General features: G+C 43.5%; 1 protein-coding gene across 1 annotated transcript; it reads left to right on the top strand.

Annotated features, from left to right (window-relative positions):
- Positions 1-453: 453 nt before the first annotated feature.
- On the top strand, positions 454-10113 carry LOC116396530 (pyruvate dehydrogenase (acetyl-transferring) kinase isozyme 2, mitochondrial-like). The gene is made up of 11 exons (XM_031871184.1): positions 454-743; positions 1765-1906; positions 3586-3657; positions 3831-4018; positions 4226-4315; positions 5561-5638; positions 5723-5799; positions 6609-6707; positions 7905-8015; positions 8121-8234; positions 8531-10113. The coding sequence occupies exons 1-11, from the start codon at positions 614-616 to the stop codon at positions 8672-8674; spliced, it is 1245 nt and encodes a 414-aa protein (XP_031727044.1). The 5' UTR covers positions 454-613; the 3' UTR covers positions 8675-10113.
- The last annotated feature ends 428 nt before the right edge of the window (positions 10114-10541 follow it).

Below are 10541 nucleotides of genomic sequence, written 5' to 3'. Positions count from 1 at the left end.
ATATATATTTATGTTCCACCTCATTAGTCTATGTTTCCATTCAAAAATGTTTGAATATGTTTCTTGTGTATTTAAATAAAAAGCCATTTGAATACTACAGTGACCAAGATGTAATACGCGCGTCACAACAAACAAACACTGAGTCATAAGAGACGCTTCATCAGTTTACAGTATGCGTCCTCTAACAGCCTCCATGTGAACAGGCCTGGCGTTGAGCAGCAGTGCTGTACAGCTGATACTGTTTGTGTCAACGCGATGAAAGCAAAACTCGGTTCTACTTTTTCCATCCGCGCTGTTTATCGGACGGAAGAAACGTTACGTAGAGCGCGACGTGACCCGGTCACCCGCACGCGCGCGCCCGCTTGCCCCCTTGTTTACTACCGTTAGAGCACAAGTAGGTGGGATTCCTCGTCGGATCCAATTCGCTTGCCGCCGCACCCCCGCGCGCTTTCCCATTGGCTGAGTCCATGTATTAAGTACTGCGGGTTCCACGCGTTTGGACTGCAGACTGTAAACGCCAGCATCTCCCGGACTCCACTTCGCCCTTCAGCTGTCACTCAAGGATTTTATACCTCGTTTTATTATCCTTTATGTTTTTTTGGTCGTTTTGAGGATGACGGGTAAAATACGGTTCGTCCGTTCTCTGATGAAGACGGCGGCGCAGGCCAACGTGCCCAAACACATCGACCATTTCTCCAAGTTCTCCCCGTCTCCTCTGTCCATGAAGCAGTTCTTGGATTTCGGTGAGTGCGCCTCATCTGTGGCTGCCCAGCTGTGTTTACCTGCAGAGATGTTCTTGGTTGTGTTTGTGAAAGAGACAGATGGGCTTTGTGTCTCACATCTGTGCCAATTGACTGAGCACGTTCGCTTGTTTATTTTTTATTCATATTTTCTGTGCACCGCATATCTAATGAGACCTTGATGATTTGTTAATTGTGAGGATGGTGGAACATTGCTGCTGCTGCTGCTCAGGTTCAAGCAGTTCAGAGTGGTGATGATGACAATGATTTTTGTTAGGTACTGTACGAAAATACAAAATAAGAATTGCTTTTTCTTTAGACTGAATGTAGAGCAGTCTGCCTTTGTGGTAGATCAGGGCTTTCATTTGTTGTTATATTCTATAACTACAATTTTATTTCAGCCGTCCCCTGCTGCATAGTTAGTAGTTTACTAAACAGCTAAATCCATAAAACACCTTCCACTTGGAAGGAGTGGTTCATGGACAACAGTTCTGTATCTGGGTTTTATTAATGATTACATCAGTGGCTCTCTGGAGATATTTAATGTGAGGCTGGGTACACTGAGTTAGGTTCAGAGGATAGCATCAATCATTCTGCGGAGGGCTGTGCTTTTTTAAAACAAAGTGAAACCACACTAACAGTTTTGATGTAGTTTTGTTCTAATTACCAATGTTTTTCTCATGATTCAATTCATAATGAATCAGCTAAATCTTGACCCTGGTCCACTTCCAAGTTTCATAAAGCTTTCAACCACATCTCAAGGACTTCATCAGCAAGTTGAGTTCAAACTGGGGTAGTTACAATCCCCCCCCCCCCCCCATGGCCGAGCCCCATCCCATTCATTAGGTCACTTCATGAAAACTAAGCCATCTCAGTTTGCTCACCAAGACCATGAGATGCGGTTGAAAGTACCGTGAAAAGCCAGTAAGTGGACCTTAAGTTAAGAATATGTCGTCAGACTAGTAATAACTTGTTTCAAGTTCTTTTCCATTGATTTGTAATCCTCTTCTGTTCCGTGCTCCAGGTTCGACCAATGCCTGTGAACGCACATCGTTCGTCTTCCTGCGACAGGAGCTTCCTGTCCGTTTGTCCAACATCATGAAGGAGATCAGCGTGCTGCCGGACCGGCTGCTGGCCACGCCCTCGGTCCAGCTGCTCCACAGCTGGTGAGGCATAGACATGGACTATCACTGAAAGCTGCATGTATTGATTCAGAGAAAATATGACTCACTAACTTGTTTAAGGATGACAAAGCTGGACAAAATGAAGGTAAAGGATGGACAGGACTGAGCACAAGTAGTTAAGAAAAAATAGGTGTTTACATGATATTATATGAAGATATATGACCTACAATATAATAAAATAATAAACAATATAAAAAACAAAATGTCTATATACTATTTAAATATATATATATATACATTTTTATTTTAATGTTGGTCATGATGTAATACGCGCGTCAAAATATCGTCAAATGTAAGTTGTAAACAAAACCATAGTGCAAATAAATACATCAATATTTAATGGGTACACAAAAGTCATAGATCATCTTACTCAAGTAAAAATAATATTACCTGTCGTTTCTTTCTTATTATAATTAATGTATAAGTAACAAAAGTATGTGTGATATTCCACCTTTGAATCATTTTCCTGTTTTCACTTCAGGCACCGGCCGTCCTCTGACCCTTCAGACTTGTGAAACACTTTCATAACCGTGTTTTCTGCAGAGTAGGTCCTCACTTAAGAGCTGTGACGTAGTTAATCGTAATCCGATGAACAGCAGGCCAACACTGCACAGCATATACATTACAGTATATTTCAGAGAAGTGAGAGGAGGAGGGGGGTGAACTTTGTCCCAGTTCCCCCTCTAACCCCCGTCTTTCTCCTTCTTCCTCTTCTTCTGTTGCTCGCCCTGCCTGCTTGTTATTGCAGCTGAGAGGAACAGCACGTTCCGCTCAGCTGCCTCACTTTCGAGTTATAAACAGAGTCGTACTTTTAGCGTCATCCATAAGAAAATAGTAACTAGGAAAGGTGTCGAAAGATTGTGTTCTCGTCACATGAAGATGCGTACTGAAAACACTCTGGTTACATTCGTTCTCGAACTTTTGAGGCGAATTCAAGACTTGATCCATATTTTGTCATGGACGTGTGACTTCTGACCTTTGACCTCATTGTAGTTGGCTTGTAAAGTTCTCATTCTTGGGAGGTTTGGCACACACAACAATGCGGAAAAAAGGTATTTTTTGGTCTTTCAAACTGACACGATCTTGCAATGTTAAGCTGTATGATTTTATGTTTATGTTTTTATATATAGCAGATTAAATAACACAGTTGTTTTTGCCAGCTCTCTAATGTTTTCCACAATCTTGACAGCATGCTGTGGTGTCTCTGGGAACTTTCTAGGAATCGCTCACAAGAAATGAGTTCTCACCAGACTCTGATTTTCTTTGTACTCTTATTTTGAAGGGAAAACATTTTGGGACTAGTTTTAGACTAGAAACCTCAAAGACTTCTAACCAGCTGCTCATGGTCTGCTGTATGTGGGGGTGTGGGAGGGGGGTTGTTTCAGGGAACCCTAGTCACGTGCAAGTTATTTTCTTTGACAGGCACACACTTGTGCGTCAGGATCAGAGAAGGATGATAGCGTTTACATCCTCTCTGTCTCCTCCCCCTCCTCTCTCTCTTTCTCTCTCTCTGTTTTTCTGTCCTGCTCGCCCAGAGGAATGTACAGCTAATACCGTGGTGTGTGTAATGCAGTGGTGTTAATGTGATCACATGTGTGTCTAGCTACCGCTGTCTCCTGTGGATAGCCAGTGACTCTCTCCTGGTGTTTGTGTTCTCTCAGGTACATCCAGAGCCTGATGGAGATCCTGGAGTTTCTGGACAAGAGCCCCGATGACCACAGAGTCCTTGAAATGTGAGCGTAGCACACTTATGTGAAAAACAAGAGCAGACCGGGGACAAATCTGGACAGGGTAACGTTTCACTCTCAACTTTTTCCTCGAGCCTAAAGTCTGCCTTCTTCCTCTCCCTCTATCCTGTCCTCTTCCTCTGTCCTCCCCTTTTCTTTCCGTCGCCCACCGATCCCAGGTTTGTGGAGGTCTTGGAGTCCATCAGGAACCGGCACAACGAGGTGGTCCCCACCATGGCTCAGGGGATCATCGAGTTCAAAGACGCTTTCGGCCAGCAGGATGCTGTTACCGACCACAACATCCAGTACTTCCTGGACCGCTTCTACACCAGCCGCATCTCCATCCGCATGCTCATCAACCAGCACAGTGAGCAGCCACACACATACACACACACACACACACTCACAAAACTAAACGCACACTTCCAGCTGGTTTGGACACTGGAGTTGCTGCCAGGTTCTGTTCAGTTCAGATTGTGTCAAACTGTTTTAACCACACTTATAACTAACTACTACTAGTTATGGGAGTCATACTCAAATTAGAACTATTTCTTCTTTGTCGACTCTCTTGCAGCTCTTGTCTTCAATGGCAACACAAACCCCGCCCACCCCAACACCATTGGCTGTATCGACTCCATATGTAACGTGCCAGAAGTTGCGCGAGGTAAGAGAGAGAGAGAGAGAGAGAGTCACAGGTGGTTTTTGGTAATTAGGTGTATATCAGCTGACACTTGTCCTTAATTCCATCATGTTCTCATTACAAGTCAAGTCAGTTTTATTTCTGTAGCATCATATCATAACAGATGTTATCTCACTTCAGACACCTACAGTATATAGAACAGATCTAGACCGTGCTCTATAATTTACAGAGATCTAACGTTCCCCCATGAGCAGCAGTGGCAAGAAAAAACTCCCCTTTAACGGGTAGAAACCTTGAGCAGAACCGGGCTCTAGGTGGACGGCTTTCTGCCTCGACTGGTTGGGTTGAAGGAGAGAGAGGGGGAGAGGGAGAGGGAGAGAGAGAGACAAAGATGCAACAGTAATAATAATATAAATAGGACTGATAATAGTAGTAGTGAGTGTCAAGTAGGGGCCGGCAACAGGCACAGTCATTGTCGAGGTGTAACCCTGATCCATGGAATCCTGTGAGACGAGAAAGCACATAGACTCCAGGGTAGAAACAAAGTTAGTAATGGGACATTAATGGGACATTAATTCATACAGAAGGAGAGAGAGAAGAGGAGAGAGGAGCTCAGTGTATCCTAGGAAATCCTCCGGCAGTCTAGGAATATAGCAGCTTATCTAGGGGCTAGTCCAAGACAAACCTGAGCCAGTCTTAACTATAAACCTGAGCCGGCCCTAAGTATAAACCTGAGCCGGCCCTAAGTATAAACCTGAGCCGGCCCTAAGTATAAACCTGAGCCGGCCCTAAGTATAAACCTGAGTCGGCCCTAAGTATAAACCTGAGCCAGTTCTAAGTATAAACCTGAGCTAGTTCTAACTTTCAGTATTATCGAAGAGGAAAGTCTTAAGCCTACTCTAAGGGGCCCAACAACAGTGTCAAAATAGTAACACCTTGAAGGTGAAAAGTGCATTTAAAAACTATTTTTGTGTTCTATTAATTTTACAACTGCCATTTCAGAAGCAAAATAAAAACCACATCAATTAATAAAGCCAGTTGATAATTGGGTCAGAGCTGGTCAGCTGCTCATCCAGTTCGGGCCAGTCTCAATGTTAAAGCTGAAGGAGTCAGAGCAGCTGGTTGTCATCCATCACACTTATCAGCCAGGATGTGTATCCCGATGATAACCTTGTTATTTATTACATCTGTTTATCATTCTGTCGGTTTTATCGTGTCTATGCGGGTGCAAAGAATGGAGTTTTTTTTCTTCTTCCTGTCACTCTCCAGATGCCTATGAGAGCGCTAAGTTGCTGTGTGAGCAGTATTACCTGGGAGCACCAGAGCTGGAGCTGAGGCAGATGAATGGTAGGACACACTCAGAGTTTTTATCCGTTGCTAATATGTGTGTTTGTGTGCTTTTAGGCGTTGACTGTTGTTTTCCTCCCCTAGCCAACAACAGCAGAGAGCCCATCCACATCTCATACGTCCCATCTCACCTGTACCACATGCTCTTTGAACTCTTCAAGGTAACACATCATACTGCATCTGCATATATGTTATACTCTATGCAGTAGTAAGGAGTATAACTAGTATTGCTGTTCCATAAAGTTGGACGACTTGGGAGCGACAGATTTTTTATTTTTTATGTTCAAAGCTGTAGCAGCAGAAGGATTTATACGGTGACTTTTAGTCTATAGCATGGGTCAAACTCCATATCCACTGGATCCTACATTTCCCACAATGCAGCTTTGCACCCACATGTTGCAACACAGGCTTTCAGTTGATAATGTGTGTTCTCTAAGGCCCTGATCAGACAGAGCGTGTTTTGCAGGTTGAGCATTGATGTGTATTTTTGTAGAAGATAAGCGATCGCAGTGTTTGTTTGCTGTTTGATTCGTCACGTTTCTTGTGGTTGCTAGGCACCAACCAAATGACTGCTCACGTTAACTTAACACAAACCACGAACTGTACGCTACCTAAAAGTAAATAGTCCAGTTTAAATAAATGAAAACAACCGACCTGAAACCTCAAGTAAGAGCCTCAGCAGCTGTTGGTATGAAGAAGCAACCAATCATTTTCTGTTATAAGCATGTTCAGAGGATAGGTTTGTGTTTGTGTTCTAAATACTGCACCATAGTTGCTAAATTGATCCAAAATAAATATATTTTCCAACAGTGAATTCACCGACTTAAGCAATTGGTTCAGTACGGGTTTTAGAACACTGAACTTCCTTTGATATGTTATATTTGCCTTTGAAATGAAATGTTAAAACCGACCTGAATGCGTGACGTTTTGGTCCCAACAGCTGATAAGCCTCCGTGTTTCCTCTCTGTAGAATGCCATGAGAGCAACCATTGAGAACCACGTGGCCAGCAGTACCCTCCCACCCATCAAAATCATGGTCGCTCTGGGGGGAGAGGACCTATCAATCAAGGTGAGTGACTATTAAATACAGATATAACTCTTAAATCATCTTTACTTGACATCCGCAGTATGTTGGTGATGTATCTTCATGTCCTCGTATCCCAGTTTTGGACTGTCCTTCTGTTGCACTGCATGGACTTCACCCTACTGAGAGCAAGGCAAACAGATACCATTCATAAAACCCCAGAATGCATCAGCATACATCAATACAACATTTACCAAGCTTTCTGGAACATCACAGGTTGAATGAACAAGAAAGGTGTTACTTGAATGCCCCAAATTGTTAAACCAAGAATAGAAACAAAGTTGGTTCGACTAATACTTCTTAACCCCAAAAAACACAGTAATCCTCCCTGTACTACAGCCACACTAATAATAAGTATGCCTAAGGTGATTATGTAATGATTGCTGAAATAGCTTTGGAAAGAAAGTTATTTTTCTTGTCCCCATTCTGAAAGCGTTTTCAACCTTTGCCCCAATGTTCTTGTTACCCTGACTGATCTCTGTTCAGCTGCTTAATTAGATGCATAAACCCTCATTATCATCAAAGAGTCATCATCCGTCCACATACCAAACCTATTTATTGACATCGTTGCCTCCTGGCACATCATCCATCCATATTTAGACAGGAATAACTCGCACTAGCGCATTATTGTTTGATACCTACTTGCCCTAATTGCCTGCCGTTGACAAAACTGAATGTGGTTGTTAAGGGTGGAGTTACACACACACACACACGCACACACACACACACACGCACACGCACACACACACACACACGTATCAGGTATCCTGCTCTGTTTTATGCTAACAAGATAAATAGAGTTTTGTGTCCAAACTGAGATCTCAACCCTTTCTTAACATTGTAATCGTAATCGTCTTAGACACGGGGGCATGTCATTGTACTGCTGAGGACGGGGACAGCAGAAAATCCATATCAGTTAAAGTGTATGCTATATTTAGAATATTGTCTGACCGGGAACTAAGCTGAAGGTGAGACTGACTGAAAGATAAAGCGGTGAAAATATTCCAAATATAGCGTAGACCTAACGTGAGGTGGCTAAAATAGGTTTTGCCGCTGCCCCCGGTGGGACATTGCGGCGTCCACTGTAGATAATACACTGACTATGGATAAGTACCTTATACAAACCAAACTTAAATATACCCAAACCATCCCTATAATGTGTCTGTGATCTCTGTCCTCCAGATGAGTGACAGAGGAGGCGGTGTTCCCTTCAGGAAGACGGAGTGTCTGTTCAGCTACATGTACTCCACAGCTCCCAGACCCTCCATAGGAGACAAGCACAGAGCCCCACTGGTGAGCAGCTCGCACACAAACACACGCGATCAACCGCAATGTTAATACGTGAGGAGAGCTAACGTGTGCATATGTATATGTGTGTGTGTGTGTGTGTGTGTGCAGGCGGGGTTTGGCTATGGTCTGCCCATCTCTCGCCTCTACACTCGCTACTTCCAGGGAGACTTGAAGCTCTACTCCATGGAGGGTCACGGCACTGACGCGGTCATACACCTGAAGGTAACATATTGTTTACACACACATTCATGCACCAACATATTGCTCGATCAGGGCCCCATTCTCTAAATATTATTGTCATTATATTTCATCATGTACATGTACATGAAGTCTTTACTGTAAACACGACTGCACTGGCTGGGTTTAGTTTCAGGACTTGTTCCTCTGACGACATTTCATGATACATTTTAAACTGAAAATCAAAGTCTGTGTCAAATAGTTAACTATCGAATGAAGCTAACAAGGTTATTGCTGTAGCATCCCTGCATCGATCGTCTACCCTCTGTGTCCGTCTCTAGGCGTTGTCTACGGACTCGGTGGAGAGGCTGCCAGTTTTCAACAAGACCGCTTTGCGTCACTACAAGCTGAGTTTGGAGGCGGACGATTGGTGCGTTCCCTCCAAGGAGCCACTGGACCTTGCCGTGTACCGTGCTTCCAAGTGATTCGTTCATGACCTGTGACATGACTTCTGCCACAAACCCTCACAAGCTGACCATAAATAAATGTCCATCAAGAGACGGGGCGTTGTGGAACCAGAACTATTACCCCGGCGGTGGACGGGAGCTGAGGTGACCAAAAGTGGCCGAGGAGATACAAAAACAAGACGGAGCGTCTGCGTCCTGATCGTCTGGGAACTTCCTGGATTGGACCTCTCTCTGTTTTTCTTCACGTGTGGTTTGGATAGAGTAAGAGAACAACGGGGTTGACGTTTAAGATAGCGGACAGTCAAAGATGCAGTGGGCTGAACAATTTAAACATTTCATCCAAACATTAGCGACCTGTTTTGATGATTCCTTTTCATGGAGTTATTTCTAGGGTGCTTCTCAGCCAATCGGGTCTTTAGGTGTGAAAGTGCCAGCGGAATGTTTTCCTCAGAGACAGTAAGTGCACATTGACAGACAAGTGCATTTTTTTCTTTTTCCCTCAAGAAACGGAACATTTTGTCTTTCTTTAAGGTCCCTGATGTTTGAAGGTTCCTGATCGTTCTCACTCCCAACTCGTCAAATATCAAAGCTTGGCCGGTGACCCTCAGCGTCTGATACCGACGCACTCTTTAGCGACTGTATGAGACCCAACTAATCATTATTAGACTGTCAGAGCAACTGACAGGATAAAGAGCAGGAAGTCTGCATAGGGCAGAACTTTCACCCAGGAGACTGCTGTTGGTGTCCCGCGTGAAACTGTTGACTTATTTTACTCTACTTTTTTACGTCACTCTGTTCTTAACGCCTGTTACGTAACAAAAGTAAAGTAGTCAACATACTTATTTTAACCCAAACCACAATCGTTCCCGAAGCCAAACCAAGTACTTGTGTAGCGCAAGTAAACCTAAAAACTAAGTAAACCTGCCTTGGAAGTTCATTTTGAAAAGACACTACGCATGTAACAAACAGGAACTCACAAGCTTTTCATGACAGGTAATAACAAAGGGACGCTTGAGGGGTACCATAGTTTGAGGAGCCGGGCCACATACCAAGCGTTGGTATTTGACAGGTTTGCAGACAGACACTGATTAAGGATCATCTGGTTAATGTTCAGCAGGTACTGTAACAATGTCAAAGAGTTATGTAAACGTGTCTCCTGCAGACAGTAATGGTTATCCATTAATCGGCTTTGATAAAAGTGTGGAACGCCTCTCAATCAGTTAATTGTTGAAGACCTGTAACGGGTCCAGACTGCAATGAGTGTATTTGACTCTGTATGAAAATAGCTGTATGTTGATAATCACTTATATCACTGATATCGTGATTCACTGTGTGTGTTTGCAGATACGTGTGACCTTGACATGTGAAGTGTATATATTCCATTGTATATTTCAACTGTTCATAATACTTCTATTCTTTATGAAGAAATGTTTGGAAAATAAATCGTCCTTAATTTACCTTCTGTCATCAATATTATTTGGTGAATTCATTTCTGCTGATTTAGGGTTTCTGGCCGCAGTTTGTTGTACGGTAGTCTTAATGAAAGTGTGTGTGTGTGTGTGTGTGTGTGTGTGTGTCTCACACAGGCCATGAACTGTGCGGCTGTCCAATCAGGCACTGAGTTTTATTTGCCCGGTATCAGACAGAATTGTCAACTCGTTAAACTGGAACTCAGTGGAGTGGACAGATTCCAAGGTCTGGACACAGTCAAGAGTTATATAACAAGATGTGCAATAATGTGTGTGTGTGTGTGTGTGTGTGTGTGTGTGTGTGTGTGTGTGTATTTCTTCGTGTAGATGACCTGGCATAGCTTACAATAGCACAAGGGTTAATGCAGGGACTTTGGCCACCATGCCAGGTGTGCTTGTCGGGACTTCAGGTATCA

This window comes from Anarrhichthys ocellatus, unplaced genomic scaffold (genome assembly GCF_004355925.1).
Source record: "Anarrhichthys ocellatus isolate YVR2014 unplaced genomic scaffold, GSC_Weel_1.0 scaffold56, whole genome shotgun sequence".
NCBI lineage: Eukaryota > Metazoa > Chordata > Actinopteri > Perciformes > Anarhichadidae > Anarrhichthys > Anarrhichthys ocellatus.
The sequence above is the reverse complement of the archived record's forward strand: the minus strand, read 5'-3'. Positions and strand labels throughout refer to the sequence as shown.